The sequence below is a fragment of the Palaemon carinicauda genome, chromosome 35 (assembly GCF_036898095.1).
Source record: "Palaemon carinicauda isolate YSFRI2023 chromosome 35, ASM3689809v2, whole genome shotgun sequence".
Taxonomy (NCBI): domain Eukaryota; kingdom Metazoa; phylum Arthropoda; class Malacostraca; order Decapoda; family Palaemonidae; genus Palaemon; species Palaemon carinicauda.
The window spans coordinates 14,373,703-14,400,422 of record NC_090759.1 but is presented as its reverse complement, the minus strand read 5'-3'; the positions used below and the strand labels follow the sequence as shown (position 1 = coordinate 14,400,422).

Below are 26,720 nucleotides of genomic sequence, written 5' to 3'. Positions count from 1 at the left end.
AAAGCGACCTCCTTCCTTCCCTTGAAACGACAAGTAAAACTTGAAAAATCTCTTTGCCTAAGTTAAAGTTAGTCAAAACATAGTCTAGTGTCAGGTCTTAGTCCAACATGAAACCAAGCAATGTTAGCAGGAGTATGACCTCCTGCACCATGTACAAAGACACTTTTCCTGTCTGGGTCAGTTCTCCGTACAGCACTAGCTCTCTCTCGTAAGAGAAGAGATCAGTCAAGCATCAAGAAAAGGGGGGAAGAGGAGCTGAGCCCTTCATCCCAACCAACAGCACATGTAGGTCCTGATCAAGAATGAGCACCAGTAAAGCAAGAATGTAAACTCCTGTACCATACCTCATACGAGAGCAAATTCCCCGTCTAGGTTGATTCTCGGTACCTCACTGCCTTTCTCGCGCATGAGCAGGGAAAGATTGCTGAAGTCTCAAGCGAATCCTATTGACCTTTTCGATGATATTTTTTCTTATTAGACGTAGCAGCGTTTGAAGAATCTAACAAAGGTGAGGCAAAGAAAGAACTAGAAGAGGAATACAATTCTTGCAAGCTTTTATCAACAAATAGGTTTTGGAAACCAATGACGACGATCCCACAGAGGAGGAGGCCACAATGGCCTCTTCAATAGCAGCATATAACACAAGCAGGTGCCACGCTTTTCAATGTCTTCACAGGTGAAGCAGGAGCCGGGAAGACACCCTAGGAACAGCTTCAGAAGTCCTGGCAGCAACAAAACCTTCTGCAGATGGAGCACAAACAATACCCAAAAAGGTGTAACTTCCATAGGTTCGAGTTGTCATCGTCGATGTACAGCCACACATACCATGAGTACGACTGAGAATAGCCATGGCCCCAAAAATGGCATTAGGATGACTAGATCAACAGTAGGTTTGAATATAAACCTGGCACACATTTGCATCTTACCCAAAAAACAACTGCATATCCTTGGACTTTTCAGGGAAAGCACCCCAAGTGAGTTAAAGAAATAGCAAATAAACTATAAGTAATGAATAAATATTCAACTGAAATATTTTAAGATCAGTAACAAAGTTAACACAGATTAGTCATATATAAAAAATGACACTTATGTCAACCTGTTCAACAGAAAAGTATCTGCTAAAAGTTGAAATTCGGAAGCTCCACTGATTCAACAGCCATTTTAGCAAGAGCATTCCACACACTGGTCTCAGCTGGAATAAAACTTAGAGAATACTATGTAGTACTGTGCACTGTATTCAATAAGTTTAATTCCAGCTGTGACCAGAGAAAAAACAATATTAAAACAGCCAAATTAAGAGGCAGCTCGATTGAGTGTGTATGCACTGTATAGAGCTGAAGTAATAAGTGAGTATCTTCCTAACTGACAGGTGGGAGGGGCTTCCACCCCAACTGCCAGTGGTTTTAACAACCTTGCTAAATTTTTTACAGGCATTCCAGCCTCGTTGAAGTCATTAAGTACTTCTACAAAAAGTCAATGGTTAGCATTCGTGTATGGATTATTGAAATATATTTGAAGGTCACTTCTTCAACTCCTTAGGATAAAGTGAAAAGAATTTTGATAAAATCTATGTACTTTGCATTAAATAGGCGTAGGAGATAATGATGACTATGTTTTCTTTCCTTTTAATGGGCTTAGGCCCCTAATAAAGTACTGTGCTGAGAATGGGTTGTTGATGAACTAACATGTATTGGGGCATGGCAAATCCCTTATCCTCAACTTGGGTATTAATCCAGGGGCATCATAACACGATTATGAAAATTATTGACCTACTTAGCATATTCCCTTTAATAACCTACATTAAAAAATAACCGAAATAAACCAATATTTTCATGGGTAAATCAATTTATGAAAAACTAATGATGCTATGGCTAATCCAATTTATTTACAAACTAATGTAAATTACGATATATTTCTCTTATTTGTACTACCAGTCTTGCAGTAACCAATTTCAAACTGAGGGTAATAACTCAGGAAGAGTATATAAAATGTTATTTTCATTAGTAAAATAAATTTTTGAATATACTTACCCGATAATCATGTAGCTGTCAACTCCGTTGCCCGACAGAATTCTACGGAAGGGATACGCCAGCGATCGCTATACAAGAGGGGGGTGTACTCACAAGCGCCACCTGTGGCCAGGTACTGCAGTACTTCTTGTTGACACCACCTCAATTTTTCCTCGGTCCACTGGTTCTATGGGGAGGAAGGGTGGGTCAATTAAATCATGATTATCGGGTAAGTATATTCAAAAATTTATTTTACTAATGAAAATAACATCTTTCAATATTAATCTTACCCGATAATCATGTAGCTGATTCACACCCAGGGAGGTGGGTGAAAACCAGTGTACATGTAGATCAAGAAGCTAAGTATCCCGTATTTCATATTATCAGTTATTCAAAATAACAATGAAATTATAAGTACCTGGTAAGGAAGTCGACTTGAGCCATTACTCTGCCTTAAATAAGTTCGTCTTCCTTACTGAGCGCAGCGTTCCTCTTAGGAGGCTGAACAACTCTAAGGTGCTGAAGTATCAAGGGCTGCAACCCATACTAAAGGACCTCATCACAACCTTTAACCTCGGCGCTTCTCAAGAAAGAATTGACCACCCGCCAAATCAACAAGGATGTGGAAGGCTTCTTAGCCGACCGTACAACCCATAAAAAGTATTCAAGAGAAAGGTTAAAAGGTTATGGGATTATGGGAATGTAGTGGCTGAGCCCCCGCCTACTACTGCATTCGTTGCTACGAATGGTCCCAGGGTGTAGCAGTACTCGTAAAGAGACTGGACATCTTTGAGATAGAATGATGCGAACACTGACTTGCTTCTCCAATAGGTTGCATCCATAACACTCTGCAGAGAACGGTTCTGTTTGAAGGCCACTGAAGTAGCCACAGCTCTCACTTCATGTGTCCTTACCTTCAGCAAAGCAAGGTCTTCTTCCTTCAGATGAGAATGTGCTTCCCTAATCAGAAGCCTGAATAGTAAGAAACTGAGTTCTTAGACCTTGGAAAAGAAGGCTTCTTGATAGCACACCATAAGGCTTCTGATTGTCCTCGTAAAGGTTAAGACCTTTTTAGATAGTACCTAAGAGCTCTAACTGGGCAAAGTACTCTCTCCAGTTCATTCCCCACCAAGTTGGACAGGCTTGGGATCTCGAACGACTTAGGCCAAGGACGTGAAGGAAGCTCGTTTAGCAAAAACCGAGCTGCAAGGAACATGTAGCCGTTTCAGATGTGAAAACAATGATCCTGCTGAAGGCGTGGATCTCACTTACTCTTTTAGCTGGTGTCAAGCACACGAGGAAAAGAGTTTTTAATGTGAGGTCCTAAAAAGAGGCTGATTGGAGAGGTTCAAATCTTGATGACATAAGGAACCTTAGGACCACGTCTAGATTCCAGCCTGGAGTGGACAACCGACGTTCCTTTGAGGTCTCAAAAGACCTAGGGAGGTCCTGTAGATCTTTGTTGGTGGAAAGATCCAAGCCTCTGTGGCGGAAAACCGCTGCCAACATACTTCTGTAACCCTTGATCGTAGGAGCTGAAAGGGATCTTACTTTCCTTAGATGTAACAGGAAGTCAGCAATCTGGGTTACAGTGGTACTGGTTGAGGAAACTGCATTGGTCTTGTACCAGCTACGGAAGACTTCCCCTTGAGACTGATAGATTCTGAGAGTGGATGTTCTCCTTGCTCTGGCAATCGCTCTGGCTGCCTCCTTCGAAAAGCCCCTAGCTCTTGAGAGTCTTTCGAAAGTCTGAAGGCAGTCAGACGAAGAGCGTGGAGGTTTGGGTGTACCTTCTTTACGTGAGGTTGACGTAGAAGGTTCACTCCTAGAGGAAGAGTCCTGGGAATGTCGACCAGCCATTGCAGTACCTCTATGAACTATTCTCTCGCGGGCCAGAGCGGAGCCAACCAACGTCAGCCGTGTCCCTTTGCGAGAGGAGAACTTCTGAAGTACCCTGTTGACAATCTTGAACGGCGGGAATGCATACAGGTCGAGATGGGACCAATCCAGCAGAAAAGCATCCACGTGAACTGCTGCTGGGTCTGGAATCGGAGAACAATACAACAGGAGTCTCTAGGTTATCGAGGTAGCGAACAGATCTATGGTTGGCTGACCCCACAGGGCCCAAAGTCTGCTGCAAACATTCTTGTGAAGGGTCCACTCTGTGGGGATGACCTGACCCTTCCGGCTGAGGCGATCTGCCATGACATTCATACCGCCCTGAATGAACCTCGTTACCAGCGTGAGCTTTCGATCTTTTGACCAGATGAGGAGGTCCCTTGCGATCTAGAACAACTTCCACGAAAGAGTCCCTCCCTGCTTGGAGATGTAAGCCAGGGCTGTGGTGTTGTCAAGAGTCCACCTCCACCACCTTGTTAAGCTGGAGGGACTTGAAGTTTATCAAGGCCAGAAGAACCGCCAACAACTCCTTGCAATTGATGTGAAGTGTCCTTTGCTCCTGATTCCATGTTCCCGAGCATTCCTGTCCGTCCAAAGTCGCACCCCAGCCCGTGTCTGATGCGTCCGAGAGGAGACGGCGGTCGGGTTTCTGAACAGCCAAAGGTAGACTTCCTTGAGAAGAAAGCTGTTCTTACACCACGCGAGAGAAGACCTCCTCTCTTCGGAAACAGGAACTGAGACCGTCTCTAGCGTCATGTCCTTTATCCAGTGAGCAGCTAGATGATACTGAAGGGGGCGGAGGTGGAGTCTCCCTAACACGATGAACAGGGCCAGCGATGAAAGTGTCCCTGTTAGACTCATCCACTACCTGACTGAGCATCGGTTCCTTCTCAGCATGCTCTGGATGCATTCTAGGGCTTGGAAGATCCTTGGGGCCGACGGAAAAGCCCGAAAAGCTCGACTCTGAAGCTCCATACCCAGGTAGACAATGGTCTGGGATGGGACGAGCTGGGACTCCTCAAAATTGACCAGGAGGCCCAGTTCCTTGGTCAGATCCATAGTCCATCTGAGAATCTCCAGACAGCGACGACTTGTGGGAGCTCTTAAAAGCCAGTCGTCTGACGGAGCCGGACACAAGATCATGGTACTGCTGCACAGTCTGTGAACTGTCAACCATGGGGAAGCGAGGAAGTACAGTGACAACCCGAAGCTGTCTAGACTGTCTGGGTCGTACAGACAACTCCTTATCGGGTTGCTGAGGTTGCCGCACTGCGTCACAACAAGTCACTTCTGCTGGTTGTTGAACGTCTTCCCAGTGACACACTGACTCCGTAAACAAAAAAATCCTCTAACAAGGACTAAGCTTGGACTGCATGTCTTGCAACACAGCTCAAGGTCTATGGGAGCAGGTGTGGTAACAGACGGGGTTAGCGACTGAAGTGGAACCATTACCTTCCCTGGAAGCATGTTATGCTTAAATAAAAGTCCATAGGAGGCTACGCAGCTAAAGGCTCCTCTCCAAATGACAGAGTCCTCAAGGGAATATCAGAAGGAGGGAGAAAAGCACTTTCTCATCTACAGGGACCATATCCGAGAAAAGCTAAGTTCTCTCAGTGAGGGTTTCACTGGTGCAAAAGCAGCAGACTAGAAGGCAACGTTATGAAACTGCTTGACAGTCTAGTGAGTTGGCAACAACCAAAGATGTGTGACTGAGAAGCATGCGGTAAGGTATGCAGAGCATGCTGTATGCAGAGCATGCTGTATGCAGAGCATGCTGTATGTAGAGCATGCTGTAAGGTAAGCAGAGCATGTTGCATGGCGTGTAACATTTCTCAGAAATTCCATGACCAGTGCTAGATTGAGTAATATCGCATTACTGTCCATTGAAAGTGCACGTGCCGAGGGAATTGATTTAGACTGTTTTGTTGATGAATTTGATAGCCGGCATGATAATCGTAGAATTAAGCTGCACTAAATATACGTACTATAATCTACTTCACCTCAGGAAAGGGAAACTCGCCCTGTTGGCAACACTGCATTACTTCATGCATGCTTGCATGGGGTTTAATATCAACATAATATTTACATTACATTCATAACTCATGATTCATTTTTGTTTTGAAGATATTTTTGCCATATTTTTGCGATTTTGTTAAAAATATATTGCAAGGAATACATATATATTTTTTTTTTTTTTTTTAAGTAATACGAATAACCTCCATTATCATAATGTTTGTGTAGGCATACATGTATATGTTTTACAAATGCAAGTTATGAAAGTAATGAGGTGTTATTATTGTCATTTGTTATTTCAAAGTTGAATGGGAAGAGGCTCAAGTTGAGGAGAAAGTGGCAGATGCATGCGTTGAGGTGGCTGACTCATAGCATGAGGTTCCTGCCTCAAGAGTTGCGCTTGCCTCAAGGGTTGAGGTGGCTGCGCAGAGAGAGGCTCTTGACTCACGAGTTGAGGTTCTTGAGGTGTGAGCTGCGAGAGTTGAGGTAGCGGCTGCGCAGAACGCAGTTCCTGTCTCACGAGTTGAGGTTCTTGAGGTGCTAGCCTCAAGAGTTGAGGCTCTCGCCTTGAGGAAAGTTAGGTGGCTGCCTCAAGGATGGTAGAGGTTGTCGTACCTCAAGAGGTTGTTGCCTCGAAGATGGTCTAACTGCAAGAAACTCTTGCCTCAAAGGAAGAGGAGGATGTAAGGCATAAGACTCCTGTTCCCATTGTTGAGGTTGCCTTAAGGAAGGTGGAGGTTGCTGCACAACGCTGGTAACTGGCAACTCCCAACGCGGTAGCTCACGCATGGAGGTAGCTTGAGGAACCTCAACTTCGTACGTCTGGCAGACTGGACTGCGGTGAGGAGGAGCGCTCGCAGGAGGAGGTGTATTAACCTTCTCTGCCTGAAACTCCTGCATCAACACCGCAAGCTGAGACTGCATTGTCTGCAGTATAGACCACTAGAGTTTAAGAAAGACAACAACAAACGGAGCTACTGTCCGTTGAGACTGAGGGTCTAAAACAGCTGGTGCGGCAACAGACGGAGCTACTGCCTGTTGCGATACCACCTTGCCTCTCTGGGAGGTGTGCAGTTGTCGTACTGCAGCAAGTCCGAACTGACCCAGGGCTAATGGCTACACCTAGGAGTTGGACTTGTGCGGAAGGGACCGACTTGCACTTAAAAGCTGCAAGATTTGGTCCATGGTTTCTGCGAGAAACCTCTTCCGCAGACGAGGAATAAAAGGGCTCTCTCGTCTTTGTGTGGGTGGGGTGATCACGTCGGCAACGTGTGTAGATACACCCGAAACCACGGAGGGAAAACGTCTGTTCGTCGATCAAGGCCTGCTGAACCCATAAGTCCTTCGACATTACTTCTCCCCTGGGCTTGGGAGCTTGTAAGAGGTCCCAGACTAGGCGAACAACTGGCACGAACAGACGTACCCTCGACCGCAACACTGTAACACTTTGCGCTAATCACTTATCACTTTTGATTTTCTGTTTGCACTTATTTCACTGAACTCGAAACTTTAAGTGGTTTGTACCTGAAACACGCAATTCTATCCTTCCTTAAAAGTTAGTAATTGCGAAAACAGAATTACAATGTAACAGAAAAATCTAATGAAAGATAAATAATTCAGTGGCTGGAAAGAGACTAAACACTAGATCAAATAAACTACGTTTAAAATCTCTCACCGCATAAAGCTTGAGAACAAGAATAAAACTCTAGAAACGTTTACCTTCTTCCCCTAAAGAGACTAGGGAGAAGAGCAAAAACGATAACAACGTTACTCGCTTGAACGAAACGTTTATCCTCCTCTCTCTCCCTCCGTCTCTATCTCTCTCTCTCTCTCTCTCTTGACTTAGAACCTGAGAGAAGACCCCAATCATATATATCGTTAAAACATATTATTGTTAAAGGAAAAAAACTGAAAGATTTCCCAAAAAAAAAAGTTCCTTTATTAGAATTAAAACCATTAAGCTAAGAAAGAATGAACAAAACGCTAGAAACGGTTACTCTTACTGCAACGTGACACCGTGAAAAATCTCTCTCTATCGTAACGATAGAGCGCAAGTTGAACGTTCTGAACGTCAACAACTGCAGAGACAAAACAAAACGTTAGTTCAACTTTGAAAACAGTACGAGACTATCAAAGAAATTCTTTCAAAAACATTAAAATAGCATAATATGTTAACAGGTAAAACCGAAATGACGGGCTCAATGTTAATTAACTTCGGTACCAAGAAAAGACCGCCTACTATTAGGAAAGGTCGAATATAAACAAATATAAAAATTAATTTTAATAAGTTTATAATAAAAGGAAGTTAATCGAAGAGGCCTATAAAAGGCGGAGAGATATAAAATAAATCTATAACTTTTGTTAAGCAAAATTAAGAAAGAGAGTCTATACTCTCTTAGACACCAACACTTCCGTCTAAGGGAAGGGTCGGCCATTTAAAAGTGAAAGAGAGTTCAAACTCTCTTCATCACCATAATTAATCAAATTAATTCCAAAAGCTAGTAAGCTAATGATAAAACTTCCTGAATAGCGAAAGCTAAACTCTAGAGCAAATACATCACCAAATCGTGAGCAAAAAACTCCAGAATCAACAGCGTATCCATGTAGGTCTAGCCGGAGGCACGACAGAGGAAAAATTGAGGTGGTGTCAACAAGAAGTACTGCAGTACCTGGCCACAGGTGGCGCTTGTGAGTACACCCCCCTCTTGTATAGCGATCGCTGGCGTATCCCTTCCGTAGAATTCTGTCGGGCAACGGAGTTGACAGCTACATGATTATCGGGTAAGATTAATATTGAAAACATTCTTTTGTCACACTTTCTATTATGAATATCATGCAAAACAACAATCAAATCCAAACCATTATAATCAAAACATAATATTGAAGACTAAAGACGTAAGCAAAGAGGGGTGAAGAAGTGTAAGCGGACAGGGAGTGTTATGTCTGAACATGTGCTGGTTACCAGGAATAATGCAGTAATTTCAAGACAATTTATCTTTTAATAATTTTAAACTTCAGATGACTCGTTTTCAAATCAAATTGATGATTAAAATTAGATTATACAAGGACAGTAAATATACATTAGCATAAAAATTCTACTTTTGCCCCTTGTGAAAAAGTACACAAATATTTTTAGCCGAGACATATCCATTGCTGTGCATGAAAGGAAACATGGTAACTTGAGTACTGTATTTGAAAATTTCAAATGACTAAAAACTAAAACTCCTGATAAAGATGTAATTTTTACCTTTGTTAAATAAAAAAAAAAATAAAAACTTGAGAAAACAAAGATATTTTTCTCACAAACACTTCCATTAAAAGCCCACACTTGTGGTCTTCAAATGACTAAACACTAGAGAACAAGTAGTCCTGTACAAATGCCTACTAGCCCCACGGCAACCAACTGTTTCCCTTTTGCATGCTCTAGAATAGAAACTGCAAGAAATTAGCAGCATTGTAATGGGAGGCAAATTTGTAAATGATGGCTATGAAGAACTATTTTTCTTTTTAAATGAAGTCTGCACCACAGTTGCAAATTTTAATTTAGGTAAGGAACTTTATGCTACAGGATGCCCCACAACAGGTTAACTGCCACCTGTAGGCTACATAAAATTAGGAAAAAATAAGGGAAAGAGGAGGTGTAAGCATGTTAAAATAAGGATGCTTTTGTACTTTGTTAGGACAGTTTAACAAAATATCCAAAGATCAGGAATTTTTGTCGAGAATATCAACATTGCACACGCAAAAAGTTAAGAAAGTTGGTACCAGTAACTATTGGAACTAGAAGGCAATGTTCAGGACTACAATTGCAATTTTACTGTCCATTATACAACAGACTGCAGGTTCTGGAGAATTTGAAGACCCTGCATGTGTGCTATACAAGAGTGACATGTTTGTGTTGAAACAGATATATGAACTGTACTAAATAAACATGTAAACATAATAACCAGTGACTTCATTAAAAACCATTTTCACCATAAACAATTATTTCCAATTTTCTTCGTGTCAAGATACTAACTGTAAAACTCCCGATCCAACCAAAAATAATGGAGTAAAAATTAGTTTGAAAATAAATACAATATTTTACTAACAAGGAATTAGTGTAAGCCCCTTGATGTATAAGTAAGCTGACCAAATCCCTGCCGCATAACTGAATAAAATATAAATTCATCAAAATAAAAATAAATCTCAATAGTGAACATGCATTAAAATTCCATATTGGTCCTTTCCACTTGATTTTGTACATAAATGTCACATAAGAACTAATAGCAAGATGGTTTACACTATAGCAATCCTTTGGAAAAAATACCCATCTTCAGTAATTGGTTCAGCATAATACTTGTGCATATGGATAAAATACTAGTAAAAGCATGTGTAATGAAAGGTCAAATATAATCATAGCTACATGCAAGATTCTGCGAGAGCATTACCGGTAAAAATAACACTGCCCTACTGACTTTACAGAAAGCAAATGTTCCTCTCGATTGCCTACCTGGTGGTCAGTTTCATATCCATCCTCATCCTTAGCCTTCATGCGCTTCTTTTTCTTGTTTTTGTTGCCTATTTTTGTTTTGGCCTTTTTCTTTGTGGTCGTTGTAGTCAGCTCTGCCTCGTCTTCTGCTTTATTCATGTCTTCAGCCTCCGCAAGCATCTGTTCAAATTCTGCATCGCTGTCTTGGCTGGAGTCATCCTCCTGAGGGAAATTCACACTATTGGGTACCTATAAACACAGCTTTATCAAATGAGATCAAGAAGACTAATTTTCTTCTTGCCAACAGTCAACTTATCAAGGACTTCTGGTGTTTCATAAGAAGATTAAAGGAATATTTTAAAATACAGTCCCCCTACAGAGGGGATAAATATTGAGAGAAGTGCTGTTTGGAAGAAAAGAAACATGAATTTATAAAATTTTACATACAATAAAACAAGAAATTACCACAATTTCATAATTTAGCACTGACAATGTTAGTAGTTATTTCAGTGTAACATAAAACAGCAGAGGTGGTCCTGTGAACTGGCAATCAGTTCCAATAACCCTTATTCTTTTTTAAATAGCATGACATAAGATTTTTTTAAATTTCTTTATTGAAGAATGTTATATATGGAGATGTGACATACAGTATCAAGTCTGCTTTCAGTCATTAGGCTGCTTTGAAATAAGTTTACCCTTCAGCTAATCACTAGAGACTTTGCAATACAATTCATTATAGGAAAGCGTGTTTGTGCGAAATAAATTTCTGATAAATTTCCTTCATAACAATTGATGACAGCATCCTGCTAGCAACAAATGTCAGGCAAATCATAATAACAGTTTCCAAGAGATTCCCTCATTATTATTTAGTATTTCAACCTAGCATCTCCAAAAAATTTTGTTCTGAAGATGCAGCTATGCAGATAATGTACAAACAACCATGGACAAAAAAAAAAGAAAAAAAAAAAAGAGAGAGAGAGAGAGAGAGAGAGAGAGAGAGAGAGAGAGAGAGAGAGAGAGAAGAGAGAGAGAGAGAGAGAGAGAGAGAGAGAGATCCATACTAGCGACTGATAATAGGATGGGAATTTGGGCCGATGGGACCAGGAAAGCCCCTTAGCACAACTGGGGGAAAGAACACACACAGAATCATGATTGAAAATTTAGGAGGCTGGACAGCAAGATGGAAGACATGATTATTATTAGCTAAGCTACATTCCTAGTTGGGAAAGCAAGATGCTATAAGCCCAAGGCCTCTAACAGGGTTAAATAGCCCAGTGAAGAAAGGAAAGAAGGAAATAAACTACAGTATATGAGAAATAATTCCCAATAAAATATTTCAAAAACAGTAACATCAAAACAGATATTTCATATATATACTATAAAAAGACTTCTGTCAGCCTGCTCAACATAAAAACATTTACTGCATGTTTGAACTTTTAAAAGTTCTACCGATTCAACTACCTGATTAAAAACATCATTCCACAACTTGGTCACAGCTGGAATAAAACTTCTAGAATACTGTTTAATAATGAGCTTCATGATGGAGAGGGCCTGACTATTAATCCTTTCGCAACAAGGCTGTGGATTCCTTACTGGAGCTCTATACGAGATTTGTCATCGGATATACTCGCTCATTTATGCAGTAACAAGCTACATTTTGATGTTTATTTGTTTTACTACTGTACTGATTAAAGAATAATTATTTCCAAAGTTGCTTTATTCTCAAAAGTACATCACTCTAAACTGAAATGTTTTTCTCCATTCATTGGTGAGTGATTATAAAATAATTTTGAAAAAGTTTTATGTAATTATCTCTAAATAATGGTAAAGCAGTGATTTTGTATAAAACAAAACTATAATCATTGAAGTGACTAAGTTATTCTGTTATAATTCCACAATAAATAACCACCAAAGATATAAAACTACTCGTTAGTAATAAAGGGATTTTGACGAAGGAAAAATCTATTTCTGGGCTCAACCTGTGTCGCTCCGTGAAATGCTCCTAATAGCACCATTTCTAAGGTATAAATACTGCTAAATATACCAGAGAAAAAAGTTGCATGGACTCCCAGGAATATACCCAGCTCGCTCACCCCTTATAGGGTGTCGGTATAATAACTGGGGCGTGTGAAACCACTACCAGAGGTCCCTTCCCAAATAGTCTTCTTTCTCAACATCCCCCGTTACTACGAGGTGCCGTTCTCTACAGCTACTGCCCCCCACCACCACTACCCATGCTTCTCCCATCATTCTTCCTTAGCACCTGTGAAGGTTCAGACTTTACGTTGTAAAGAAATGCAACAAATACTGTATATCCTTTTAGTTCCTTTGACACAAGAAATATTCTATTTATAATTATAAGGTACAGTAAAGCACTGCGATTTGTGTAAAAAAACGTTAAATATTTATCTCACGCAGAGAGAGAGAGAGAGAGAGAGAGAGAGAGAGATAATTTAGTTCATTAGACATAAGGTTTGTTCGTTCGTTTGGGATTCCACCTTGCGCATGTAAGAACATGACGAATACTGCGTTGAAACAGTAGAATGGCAATAAATGGAAATAATTACAATAGGCTGACTTTTACTCATGGAAACAATGAACAATACTAATATGGAATATATAAAACATGAAGATTATATATTGCAGCAATGATAGTTGAAAAGAAGGAATAAAATAAGGAAAAAATATAAATCTCGTCTTCTGTCAATTACTTCCTTTACTAGTAATGGTAAGTTTGCGTCTTGTGTGTGGGACTTACAGTCGAGAGCAGGGATACATTCTCTGTGATTACGAACACTGCGGTAACATGGAAAAACAATATATAGACCTTACATTATCCTGGATAAGGACTGGAATTGCAAGTACTGTATTAACCCTTTTACCCCCAAAGGACGTACTGGTATGCTTCACAAAACCCGTCACTTTACCCCCATGAACGTACCGGTACGTCCTTGCAAAAAAATGCTATAAAAAAAAATTTTTATATTTTTTATAATTTTTTTGAAAAAATTCAGGCATTTTCCAAGAGAATGAGACCAACCTGACCTCTCTATGACAAAAATTAAGGCTGTTAGAGCAATTTCAAAAAAATATACTGCAATATGTGCTGGGAAAAAAATAACCCCCTGGGGGTTAAGGGTTGGAAATTTCCAAAGAGCCTGGGGGTAAAAGGGTTAAAATAGACATTACATAATCATGAATAAGGACAAGAATCGCAAGTATTTTGGTTGGTGGTAGGATGACAGTTTCCCGATTACGGGCATCAAGGGAGGATTGAGTAATGTCACTATTGGCTAGTGAGTGTGTTGTGATTATTTCATGGTAACATAAAGACTAAAATAGCTCTTACATATTCAGAAATAGAGGCTAGAATCCCAAAAACTTTGTTGGTTGACTAAAGATCAGAGGGAGAGGAGCTAATATTACGAAGAGGAGATTCTTTACTGAAATTTCCACAAGTGTGAACTTGTGTGTTATATAGCCATGTGCTATACTCTTTCGTAGCTTATAAAAAATATTATATTAATGCTAATGATAATAACAATAATAATAACATGAAGATAATAGTACTGAAGATGACATTATACCGACGTCACCAACGTGTAATGATGTCAACGGAGTGAAGGGATTAAGAATAAACTGCATGCCTAGTATTACGAACAGGATGGAGCTGTCCGGGAAGATCTGAATGTGAAGGAATGAGAAATTTAATAGACTGTAAGTTCCTCTCCAACAAATTAAGATGAAAATCAGCAGCTGAAGACCAGGCAGGAGAACAATGCTCGAAAAATACTCGAAACAAGATTGAATGGAAGAATTAAAATATTTTTTCAGAATAGATTGATCACCAAAAACCTAAAGACTTTCTCAATAAGAAAATTTTCTGTGGAATTGAACGGAGACATAACAGAAGGCTAAAAAGTCACTGCAGATAGGGGCCAAAAAGGGTGTTGAAAAGACCCTCAATTATTGCCTACAATTCAACGCTTGAGGTGTATGACACTAGCTCCCTTCACGAGAAGTGAGCAATATCTAAACTCTACATGCCATACAGTAAGAAACCAAGCCATCAATAAACCTCGGTAATAATTGGGCTTAGAAATATGTTGTCATTATACATTAATCACAACTTTTGTTTATTCAAAATGACACCATTATTCCCAGGCCCATAACCTGGAAAACTTGTACAATGTTGGGGGGAAGAAAAACAACCTTAAGATTTGGATGAGAATTATTCAAGAATAGGGGGTGACCTAGGCTATTGTTCATCAGCAAAAGAATGTTAAATTGGATATCCTTCACCCAGCAATGTTTGTGTACCTCCAGGATGAAATTCTAGAAGAAAGTCTTGAAATACATCAGAGGTTTCAGTTCCAAATACGCAGAAGTTTGCCACATGGCAGCAGTTACCCCAAATTTACCTACACTAAAACCAGACATTAACACAGAAATATATGACCTGTAAGCATCTGCTTCCAATACAATCAACATTAATTACCTTCTCAGATAGAAACTCTTTTTCTTAAGTAACTTTAACAGGTATGACTGAATTCCTGAAAAGCTACTCAATCCGCAATCACTGTGGAGGTTAGCTAAAGCCTTAAAACGATAAAACCGACCATGGATGGCATCTATGATGGCTTACCTTTGGCTTTCAAGTATTCATAAAAGTTTTAAGTTTTCTTGGATAAGCATCATAGAGGGGATCTTTGTTGATTCTGACCCTCAATAACTTTTCATCTAGTCTTGTTTATGATCTTCTCACCTACTTCTAATCTCTTTGATATTAATTCTTATTTCTCTTAGCAAATGTCAGAAGTATCACCATTATTAAAGTAATGAGCTTACTACCAGACCTTTATCGACAATAATTTACATCTGCACAAAGGAATACAAGCTTAGAATTTAATATGCTCACAAACGATTGTTTAGAGACTAGAAACTTGACCAAGACAGATATCAACAAAAATGGGATAATTTTCAGCACGCCAAATTGACCTACTGCTTAGCCGCCTCAATTTCAAATTCAGCAATAATTTTTCAATATTCAATTTCTATCTCGTATGCATTTTGAAGACCTAATTTTAGCAAATTTTCGTATTGGCGTCAGTCCGTAATTTCAATATTAATATGTAGTTTTGTTTTGTTAAAATAATGTATAAATGTTTTTTCATAGGGGGTAGAGATGGTGAAAGTAAGTTAACAAAAGAAAATGAGAGGCTGTTTGGTAAGCTTGAATAAGTGCAAGGGACACCCATACTCCTATATACTGTACAGTACTGTATAGTAAAGGAGAAAGCAAACAAGCCTGAGAAGTCACACGAAAATACAGATTACGATAAAATGTTAAAAGCCAAAAATAATAGATGACACAATAGTTTACAGGTCAGATCTATACCAATTTAGGGAGTTTTCCAACTTGGGGAGTTCTTACTGTAATCAGAATTATCTCTATGATTGCGAATGACAAAGAGTAAAGTGGAATTAATCAATTAGACCAAATACAAGTGCTTGACAAAAAAGCAATGTAAATAGGTAGGCCTTCTGGAGGAGAAACTATTTGGGAAGCTTTGCACAACTATGAATAGCACTGCAGACAAAGCATAAAGATTGTTTGATGAATGTTTGTAGTGACTGGAGGCATTTTAAGACCATGACTTTGGGCATATATGTTTGATGAGGTTGTGATGAACCATTAAATTAAACCATTACCTATAAATATCATAAAAACTTGGATGTCCATATCGTGTACACACTTAGGTTCTATCAATACCACAATTACATATATAGAAATCATAGCTTTAAAATCGTAAATTTACCACTAAAGAATCTAGTACATCAACATTAACACATACACAGATTAATTCAAAGGTAAAGTTTAATATGAGTAAGTTGTGAAAAGATTTATTAGCATGAGAATATTGACAGACTCTCCTGTCTTATGTAATGTGTGCTGTGTTAATAGAGAAACACTGACTATTCAAATTTGCACAACAATCAAGAATTGCGAATGCCTTACTTAAAATACCTTACCGAGTTTAACAATTAACAAAACAGTACTAGAGACCTAAAACTATTAACAAAAATCTTGAAAATAATAAATCAAAACTTGCAAAACCCAATGAAATAAAAATAATCACTGCTGAATTAAATCAAACTGGATTCCAAGGCAAGCAAGCTTCACAAAACCAAGCAAACAAGTCAATAAGCAAATAAGAACCAAACCTGTTTCAGCTTCAATCAGAGCTCATAAGAATCAAGTGCAGATTACACACTACTCCCTCAAGTTGTTTGTATGAAATAAGAAGACTACATTTTCAAAGTTATAACCTAATTAGTCTGATACAATTCATAGCATCAGCTAGTTATGAATAGGCCAGAATAATAACTTCCCAAGCTTTCTGACAAAAACGTTCATTTTACTGATCAGGATACAAAAGTAAGTTTAATGGTCAATATTCCTAATGAAACTACAAAAACTTTTCTTGTCACAATTATTTCTACACATCTATACCCACCTAAAACTAAAGCACTATAAATCAACAAATTTTCTTCAAATATCAAATTTAACCATTGTACCTTAACCCTGTGAAGTGATGAAATTTTTTTTTTTTAAATTTTGACCTTAAAGGATTCCAAAAGACCTACACAGAGCTCCAAACATCCTTTCAACCATCTAGATAATTTCTTGTTGATTTCATAAGAAAATTTTATACAGAAGTAAGCCTACTTCGGTATAAAACTTGAAAGCAAAAAAAAAAAAAAAAAAAAAAAAAATTCCCAGGAATACTATTTGATATTCCAGCACAATGCAAAAAGAGCTTGCGACCAAGCCCGACTGTCCCCCAGTTCCTGCAGTATGTATCTGTAAATCCATTTACATTCAGCAAATGTTTCACCCGACTTAGTAAAACTTTTTGTAACTTTTACCTGAACCAGCTAAGAAGTTAGACTACGAGCAAAATGGATTTTCTATGATATAAAGAAACAAAGAAAAAGCCCAAAGCACCATGAGTTAAGTTATTGGAACGATGACACTTGCTAATCAAACCTTGTCACGTGTGATACAGGTTACGAATTAATCAGATTGTAAGCCACAACCTGCCTAAGTTTAATTTTGACAGCTTATCACTTTGCTACGATTGAAATCTTGGGCTGGTTGCCTTCTTACATGCCTTATTAAATTACAGGTACAGTAATCAGGAAGTTTTAACTATAAATCCCTATTCCTATAATCATGTTTTTTTTCCGATCATCCTTATTTGTAATTCTTTCCAGCAGACAGTTTGTTCTCAAGTTTACTATAGTACCTTGGATGATGAGTAACTCTGAAGATGCATAAGTTTTAGTATCAAGAGAATTCGGAGATGATTTCAACCGAGGAGGAAAAGGGACAAAGACAAAACAAAACTACATAAAATTAGGGAGATGTAAAGAATGAGGGAAACCCTGCAAAATTTTGCAGAAATACATCACCTAGAAGGCTTGCCACCGAGAGCAGCAAATCTGTTTACTGGCAATGTAATATCTTTTTCATGCCCTTTTGAAGAAAAGGAAAAAGCAATTGTCTCTACATAGGTTCCTTGTCAAAACTGAATACATGTGTAAAAAACAGAACAATCAGCTGTCCATAAAGCCTAAACTGAAATTCAGCTCCTCCTCCTCCAACATAGTGAAAGTTTATATTCCTATTTTTTGTGAATATTAATTCATATTCATTTTTGATGCTAGGGTTATAACTTTAATAATTACCATTGCAAAAATGTAATTAAGCATTCATGTATTCATAGACATGTGGAACCCTCCCAAAACAAAAATTTTTAAACCAAGGTAGTACAGGAACTTCCTTCATATTAGTGCTCTCAGTATTAAATTCAGAAATACTTTTCATGAAACTGCTAACACATAAGAAAGAAGTCCCTTTTATAGTATGAAAACAATACAGGAAAGAAGTAAAAGAAAAAAAACTAAGTATGGAATTTTTTAAAAATATCACAACTAAAACATAAATAAGAAAATACAAAAAAGCGCACACACTCCAAATAAAGAACTAACATTAAAATGCAACTCAGACCCAAACTTATTTCTTGGGCAAATTTGAATATGCAATGATACAGGTTAAAAAGGCCAATCAACAGGACCATCTCTCACCAGACTCACCGAGGTGTCCTTCTTCCTCTTTCCGATCTTGATCTTGAGAGTTGGCACTTTGCTGCCTTTTTTGCTCTTGCTCTCGGCTGTGGTCGTCCTTTTCCTTCCTCGCTTCTTCTTGCTGGAGCTGTCATCGTCATCCTCGTATTCTTCCATTGCATCTTCGTCATTTTTAGCTTTTCTAGGTCTTCCTCGTCCCTTTGGGGTAGACTTCAACAATATTTGAATTATTCATTCATGTGACATTATTTGAACTATTCATCAAAATTCTCACTTACAATTAACCTTACCTGTACACAAACCTTTCTGATGGAAAGACTGGCATACCTTAAACTAAGCCTACATTATGTTCATCCTATCAAATCTATTATTTCATAGACAGGCAACAATCCATGCTCTTATTGCCAGGAAAACCTTACTTGTATAGGCTCTGGTTCAGGCTCTGGTTCGGGATCTTGTTCCTCTTCCTCCACCAACTCCTCTTCCTCCTCATCTTCCTGGTTTCGGGCTGTGAACTCTCTCCATTTGGCTGCCACTAACATCATCAACTTAGAGACAGGTACCTAAAATCAGATGTTAATTAATAAAAAATAAAACTATGCAAATGATGAAAAATTAATTGTAAGTCATACCATAATTACACATTCTTTCATTACAAAATAACTACTTTTTTTCGTGTTTCTTACCCTAGGATTTTCCTTAGCAAGGAGAGGCCTAACATGTTGCTGAAAGAGCTTGTATGTTGTAAAAGTTTGGTAGTCTTGATCTGAATATTCTAAATCAACATCGTTGAGACCAAAGCTTTCGCAAACTTCCGAAACAGTAGGCATCTGATCACCACCACCTGTAAAAATACATTGATATTCAATCAAGTTAAAAAAATACTGTACATAATTTCAAACATATGCACAATAGGTTGTCTTTACAAATAGAAATCTTTATTGTAATAACCTGAAAATCTTATTCTGAATCATTAACAACTCCTTAACTTGTTTCTTTAATGCTGCCATGAGTTAATAAATAAATAAATAAAAAACATGTAAAATTCTTAAAGTCTTTAAAAAAGAATAGAAAATTATGTAAAACCTACCCGACTCCTGGGCAGGAGTTGGAGTTGGGGTAGGGCGACCACGACCCTTCCCTCGTCCTCTACCCTTGGGCGTGTCCTCCTGGTAATCAGAATCCACTCTCGCACCTTCCTCTTCAAATTCACCCTCCTGCAAGAGAACATCACAATATATATTTAATTTTTTTTCTTTAAATAAAAACCGAGCTTTCTTAATAATTCCAAAAGCGCCATTATAATGTATATCAAATGATACTTATCTACATTCTTTCCTTCTATTATTTACATACAATAAAGAAGGAACACTTACATACATCTATATTTGATACAAATATAATTACAGATGTAAATCACTTACACAGTAGATATAACTTGGATAAGATTTATCAGATATAGAGCATTTTCTGATTGATAAATTTAAATGAAAACCGGTTTTCTTACTTCAAGACATCTTGTTTAAAAGTTGATCAAGAGTTTCAATGGCAAAAGACAGACCATTGCACTGTCTGTATGCCATAATGGGAAAAGCACAAAATTATCTAAGCCCATGCCCTCTCCACATAATGGAGGAGAAGGAGGAGGAATAATTTAGAAAGTGACCAAAGCCTTATAAAATGGCAAAGCTTCAATTCCTATCAAACCAAATCTGTAAAGGGAAACCCAGATGCAAGATTTACAGTAATGATGGGGTCTTTGGACTGGAGTATCTATTATATGTCAATGGCTCGAATACCTACCAAGAGGTCACACTTGGTTGCCGTATGCAGGACTGTGACCAAACAATTATTTCTTGCAATTTTCTAATCAGATTTGAAAGTTTAGAAAATAAAAATCTCCAACCTATTCAATTCTAGTTTTCAATGTTATTTTTTCTAACAGTATATTAGGTCCCACTAATTGTAAAGTACAACCATAATATGGTACAGTATGAAGAATGTATGGCTTTACAAAAATTGGGCCATATGGCCCAGCTACTGGGAGTCAAGGAGACCACTCGACGTAAAGGTGCATCTAAACGAGGTGAAAATGAGGTTAAGGGCTGAATGAACACTGTATAGATGCTTTAATAATGCCTACAGTTCACATGGAGGGAAGAAGTATGATGACCAAGCAAGATGAGCTTTGGCACAAGGCCTACACATCTTGGAGATGAAAATGTTTTTACCTTAAATTTCACAAGTATGAACTTTTAAAATTAAATTTCTATTATTTAATCACTATTGGTACTAAATTTACTAATACCACACTAAATAAATCAAGGCAAAGTTCTCGCAGATCTATCAAACTAGAAAAAAATAAATTCTCTAAAACTTTATATAGCCAATCAATAAAAAAAAGAAATTAAATTGTAATTTTATGATAAAAACTTTTACACAGAAACCCAGAACTAGTATCATAAGAGCTACAAAGAACAAACTTGAACTCCAATGAAAACTTAGGCTAAGAACATCAAGATTCACAAATAGTGCTTGACAACTACAAATAAGAAAACATCCCAGACAGCACACTTACACTTTCACTCTCATCCTTCTTTCTACGCTTTTTCCTTCCACGGTCACCCCGTGAAGATTTTCTTTTCTTGCTTTTCTTCCGTTTTCTTTTACCACCTCCCCATTCTTCATCTTGTTCTTCCTCATTTGATTCACCTTGTTCTTCTTCACCTTCACCCTCCTCTTCTGCATCTTGCTCCTCTTCATCTGAAACAAAAGTTATTTCTATAAAAATACAATAAAAAAGGGTAGTTTAATTCTTTTTCTTTTCTTTTCCTCTACCTTACCAACAATATGTTCTACTGTACGTGTCTAAAAACGAGGACTACAGGCTGAAAGTGTGCAAGAGCCCGTGCCTGGCCATTAGGGCCAGGCAATCTACAATAACAATAGAAACGAATTTTAATATTTACAACAAAAATGGAATGAATATGTTGTAATCATTCATTCTTTTTTTTTAAATCTCTTCTGACCACTTGTCATTTATAGTAATTTTTCTTTTACAATTCGCTCACCCATTGAATTACTGACAGTGCAAATGCCATGTAACATCCACCCCTAACTTTCTTCAACTACAACTTCCTTAGTTAGGACTACCTCTACAGTACTTATCAGTCCAAGTACAGTAGAAAAAATAGAAGCACCATTGGTTCCAATTGTCTGTGGCTTCTGTTACTATTTCTGGCAAATTTAGGTACCAAGTAAATACTTTTAAGAAGTAAATTGTCAAAAAAAAAAAAAATAAAAATAAATAAATAAATAAACAAATAAATATGCTACATTTTATCAATATTCTTACAAAGCATACAATACAGTACAGTACACTAAACTGCCAATTACTCTCCGAATAAAATTTTCCTCATTTTTAGCCATAGTATTTCGGCTTTTATTTTTTCAAAGCACAAATTGAAAGAAGTGAGCAGCCATATCACAAGTAAGTATCTTTAAGATTTGTAAAAACTGAAAGAGGTATTAAGAGTGTAAAGCGATACGAGAATGCAAATGGAAGTACAATAATTAAAGAGAACAAAACTGTGAACAACAGGAGAAAATGAGAGCATTGATAGCGTGATTGACTGGCTGACCAGGATGTGTAATGTGCAATAGGATGAAGGAAAGATTCTGAAGAAAAAATGGTGAGAAAAATGATTATTCCTTCGCAAATGGTCAAGAATTTTCTGATTTCAAAGGCGTTATCAATATTCATCAAGAAGGTGAATACAGTCAGCCCTCATTAATCAGGGATTGTATCTTAGCGGATTCAGTCATTCGCGATACAGAGAACTGTATAGCTTATTAAATAAAAAAAAATTCACATCCGCAGTTTTGTGATGAGCACTCTCGCAGCCTAAAAATGTCAAACCGATCGTGCTCCTTGGCATCCAGCATGCTTCAAGCTGTTTCCCTCTCTGCACGGCATAATACATCATCTCTCGCTGACTCGGCCTTGGTCTCGCATTCTCTCTCCTCGCATGTGCATATCCTACTTCAGACCTTTTGTGCAAAAACAAGTTGTGATATATAAAAAGGGGTCTTACAAACCTATACGTTTCCAGTATGTTCGTAGTGATTTTAGTATAAACTGTGAGATGTACACTACTCTACCCTACGCACCAGCCAACAGCTGAAGAGTTGCATCGTGCTAAAGACTAACTGCATAAAACTTTATATATAAATGGATAGTTGTCTTGCACTGATATTTTTCTTTCAATTTTTCGAGTTTGTCTAGTCATTGTACATTAGTGTTATTGTTTTATCACCTACTGTACTGTACAATATTGTATACTAAATACTATACCTTGCAGTGGTAATGCTAATATAGTAAGGCTGGGTGTCCGGTGAGTTTGAATCATGCGAGTCGACCTGACAAAAACAGCGATCACTTAGGCTGCATTTACACCAAGCGAATCGAATCAATTCAATTCATGGAGAATCATTTGACTCGAGTCATTTTGAATAGGTATAGTTCCAACCTACTGAATCTGATTAACACATCATTCAGTACCAAGGCAGCCTTCGGGGAGTATGGACGTCTTTGCTGTTGCAGAAATAGCATTGTTGCTGTGGCTGAGAAAGCGTAGACGGAGGCAGAGGCAAGTGCAACGATTATATGGGTGCATCCAATAAATTCAAGAAGACCTGAATCTGGGAGCTTTGGACATTTGTTCCCAGATTTGGTCGATAATCCGGAGAAGTTTTATGACTTCTTAGTGCTTGTTTAAAGGCGTTGAAAAAGAAGAATGAAGAAGGTATGAAATTAGATGACTTGCAGGCATACAAACTGCAACGTACGGCAATTTACATACAGGTACTCAAATATGCAGAGAGAGAGAGAGAGAGAGAGAGAGAGAGAGAGAGAGAGAGAGAGAGAGAGAGAGAGAGACCTGAACGCATGGAACGGAAGATTGACAAAAAGTTTTAAATAAAGGAGAGTAAATAAATGAATTGAATATATAAAATCACTGACAATATAATGTGAATAAACATAATATATATATATGCTTCCTGCTCAGCTGATTCGCCTTGACTGATGAAAAAATGGGACCGTGCGCATCAGTGATTCTGAATCGCCATGAATCTCCATGATTTGAATTGACTCGATTCGCTTGGTGTAAACGATTCCATTGAATTTAACGTGGCGTATCATGACGAATCGTGAATTGGGATGATTCTCCATGAATTGAATCGATTCGATTCGCTTGGTGTAAACGCAGCCTAACGAATGTTACCTTAGCTAATTAGGCTGTACTGTAGTAACAGTTCTATACATATATTACAGTAATAGTATGGACTAGAGCATCAGCAAGTGTTGTTAGATAGGATCAACAGCGTATTTTTGTACACTGTTGATCCTATCTAACAACACTCGCTGATACTCTAGTCCATACTATTACTGTAATATATGTACAGAACTGTTACTACAGTACAGCCTAATTAGCTAAGGTAACATTCGTAAGTGATCGCTGTTTCTGTCAGGTCGACTCGCACCATGTTGTGTACCGTAGGCGTAGCATTACCATATATGTTAGGAGGCATTACCTGAACCTGTGAAGAAAGTTCAGTCAGGGGTCAATCCAACATTTGCCTGGTAAAAAGGGTCTTGGAATCAAAGATACAGAGCTAGTGTTATTGTTAATAATTTACTGTCTTTTAAACAAAAAATTTCATTTCTGTTACCTTGCTTAAAAATCTAATGACTCCAGTCCTTAATAATTTTTAATTTAAAGAACGATGGTTCATTAATAATTTTCAATTTCGAGAACAATGATTCATTAACCCTTTTACCCCCAAAGGACGTACTGGTACGTTTCACAAAAGCCATCCCTTTACCCCCATGGACGTACCGGTACGTCCTTGCAAAAAAATGCTATAAAAATCATTTTTTTCATATTTTTGATAATTTTTTTGAGAAAATTCAGACATTTTCCAAGAGAATGAGACCAACCTTACCTCTCTATGACAAAAATTAAGGCTGGTAGAGCAATTTAAAAGAAATATACACCAAAATGTGCTGGGAAAAAAGTAACCCCTTGGGGGTTAAGGGTTGGAAATTTCCAAAAAGCCTGGGGGTAAAAGGGTTAATAATTTTCAATTTTGAGAACAATGGTATGTTAATCCATAGACTGCTATAAAGTTTAAGGACTTACCAGGTGTTTTCATTAACAAACAACCAATGTAAGTAAAAGTAAACAACATATACTGTATCTAGCTTTATCATTAAAATCAAACCATTACCCTTTAGTCTTGGGTAGTGCCACAGCCTCTGTACATTGTCTTCTACTGTCTTGGAGTAGAGTTTTCTTGCTTGATGGTACACTCGGACACACCATTCAATCTTTATTTATCTTCATATTTTGTTAAAAGTTTTTATAGTTTATATAGGAGATATCTATTTTAATGTTACTGTTCTTAAAATATTTTTCCTTGTTTCCTTTCCATATTGGGCTATTTTCCCTGTTGGAGCCCCTCAACTTACAGCATCCTGCTTTTCCAACTAGGGTCGTAGCTTAGCAAATATCATTAAGTTTTTAAAATTTATGGCAACTTTTCATTGCATGGGGCTTGTAAAATGTTTTCATACATAGGAATAGTATCCCTCGAAGTACTTTCCAGCTATTGGCCTAATGAGCAGAGCAATACTAAATGATTTTGAAATGGGTCACTATTTGTTTAACAAATTACTTTGCCTGTGTAATGCATCAAAACTCCATATTCAAATTTTTGGAAGCCTTTGCTGCCAAGACTAACATCCAAGTTTTCATTGGAAGAAATTTATTTTCTAAACAAAAACTTGCTTCTCCGGTAGATTTCTATATCATCATCCAAGGGATTAATCAAATGTTCTTTACTCTTTAATATAATTAATCCTAACAACAGATTATTGTCATGGGTAGTCAAATAATTGCAGCAGGATTTACAACACAAGGATTTCTTCAATTTCTAAACAATAAATCCTGCAATATAAGCAACTCCTGTATACAACTTGAACAAATTGATAAGTGATAAGACATAGGAATACAAGTGTAGTCCTCACTATTTTGACTTTCATCTCAACTATCTGATATTAACCTGTTCTTAAACGATATTTATAATATCAAGCTAGTTACATAAATGAGCTACAGTACAGTACATTACTCGAATCCCGTACCTAAGTACGGGGACGGATTCTAGAGCTAAGAAATTCCCACGGAGGACATCCTGAATATAATTTTGAATTAAAATTTTCTTATAGGCAGCAGATAACTGCACAGAAGTATGGTTATTATTACATCCATCCATAATCCTTATTTTACCAAAGAAAAACTCAATATGGTCTTGGCTCAAAAGTGCTTAGAGCATAATCTTAAGTATATCGTTGGAGTAAAGTTTTCAAGTCTTAAAGCACAAACCTATTCATTTCTCATGACCTAATCTAGAAGAGAAAAGCAAAAATAGAAAAAATTAATTGTCAAAATTATATCACGTTTCCTTCAGATGACGATAAAATAAGGAACATTATCTGCATATTTTCACTAGCAAGAAATCTGCATTCTTGATGGAATTACAAATTTTTGTTACTTATCGGTGAAATGTAATAGATGGATTAGAAATCTTGTTAAATTTTTGTGTATAAAACTAATCAGCACAGGAAGGAGCCATCGATAATGGAAGTACACTAATGGTTACCATCTCTAAACAAAGGTCTGAATAGAACAGACTCAAATTCCAATAGTGACAGACATTAACGGGAATCAAGTAATGTCATTTTGACTGGTAAGCCTGGCTTCACTTAATCTGGGTCAGGGCCTCTTCAGTTAATTTTCCTCCACACACATATGTAGTACATGTGTGTACCCTTACTGAAATGTGTTCATTCATTAAAACAATACTTATGTGATAAAAACCAAGTAAAAACAATATTAGGCAGTACAGTGGGTTACTTAAGTTTTAGTCGAGCATGCAGGGGTAATGGACAGCAAGTAGGTAGGTTAGGAGTCAGCCCACCCCAGCAAGTATTTACGATTCTCGCCTATCTCCGTTTCCTAATCTCCGCGAATAAGGAAAACTGACTGTATATTCAAAGGGAAATTAATTTTAGGGGTGTATGCACGGTCACGGCAACCTGTATGTATGATTACAGC

At 37.8% G+C, this 26,720-nt stretch overlaps 1 protein-coding gene across 15 annotated transcripts in view; it reads right to left on the bottom strand.

Annotated features, from left to right (window-relative positions):
* The window catches only part of Mi-2 (chromodomain-helicase-DNA-binding protein Mi-2 homolog), a 97,804-nt gene that overhangs the window by 69,395 nt on the left and 1,689 nt on the right, over positions 1-26,720 (bottom strand). For 9 of the 15 annotated variants that reach the window (XR_011041196.1, XM_068358757.1, XM_068358751.1 and 6 more), the window contains exons 2-7: positions 21,122-21,306; positions 19,634-19,760; positions 19,230-19,387; positions 18,963-19,106; positions 18,544-18,753; positions 10,414-10,641 (exon numbers count right to left, since the gene is read on the bottom strand). Coding sequence is in view for 14 of the 15 variants with exons in the window: in XM_068358757.1 (XP_068214858.1) it covers positions 10,414-10,641; positions 18,544-18,753; positions 18,963-19,106; positions 19,230-19,387; positions 19,634-19,760; positions 21,122-21,306 (1,052 nt within the window). In the remaining variant the exon portion in view is untranslated. The remainder of the gene's footprint in view (positions 1-10,413; positions 10,642-18,543; positions 18,754-18,962; positions 19,107-19,229; positions 19,388-19,633; positions 19,761-21,121; positions 21,307-26,720) is intronic. The other 6 variants (XM_068358759.1, XM_068358760.1, XM_068358753.1 and 3 more) reach the window with 6 other exon arrangements.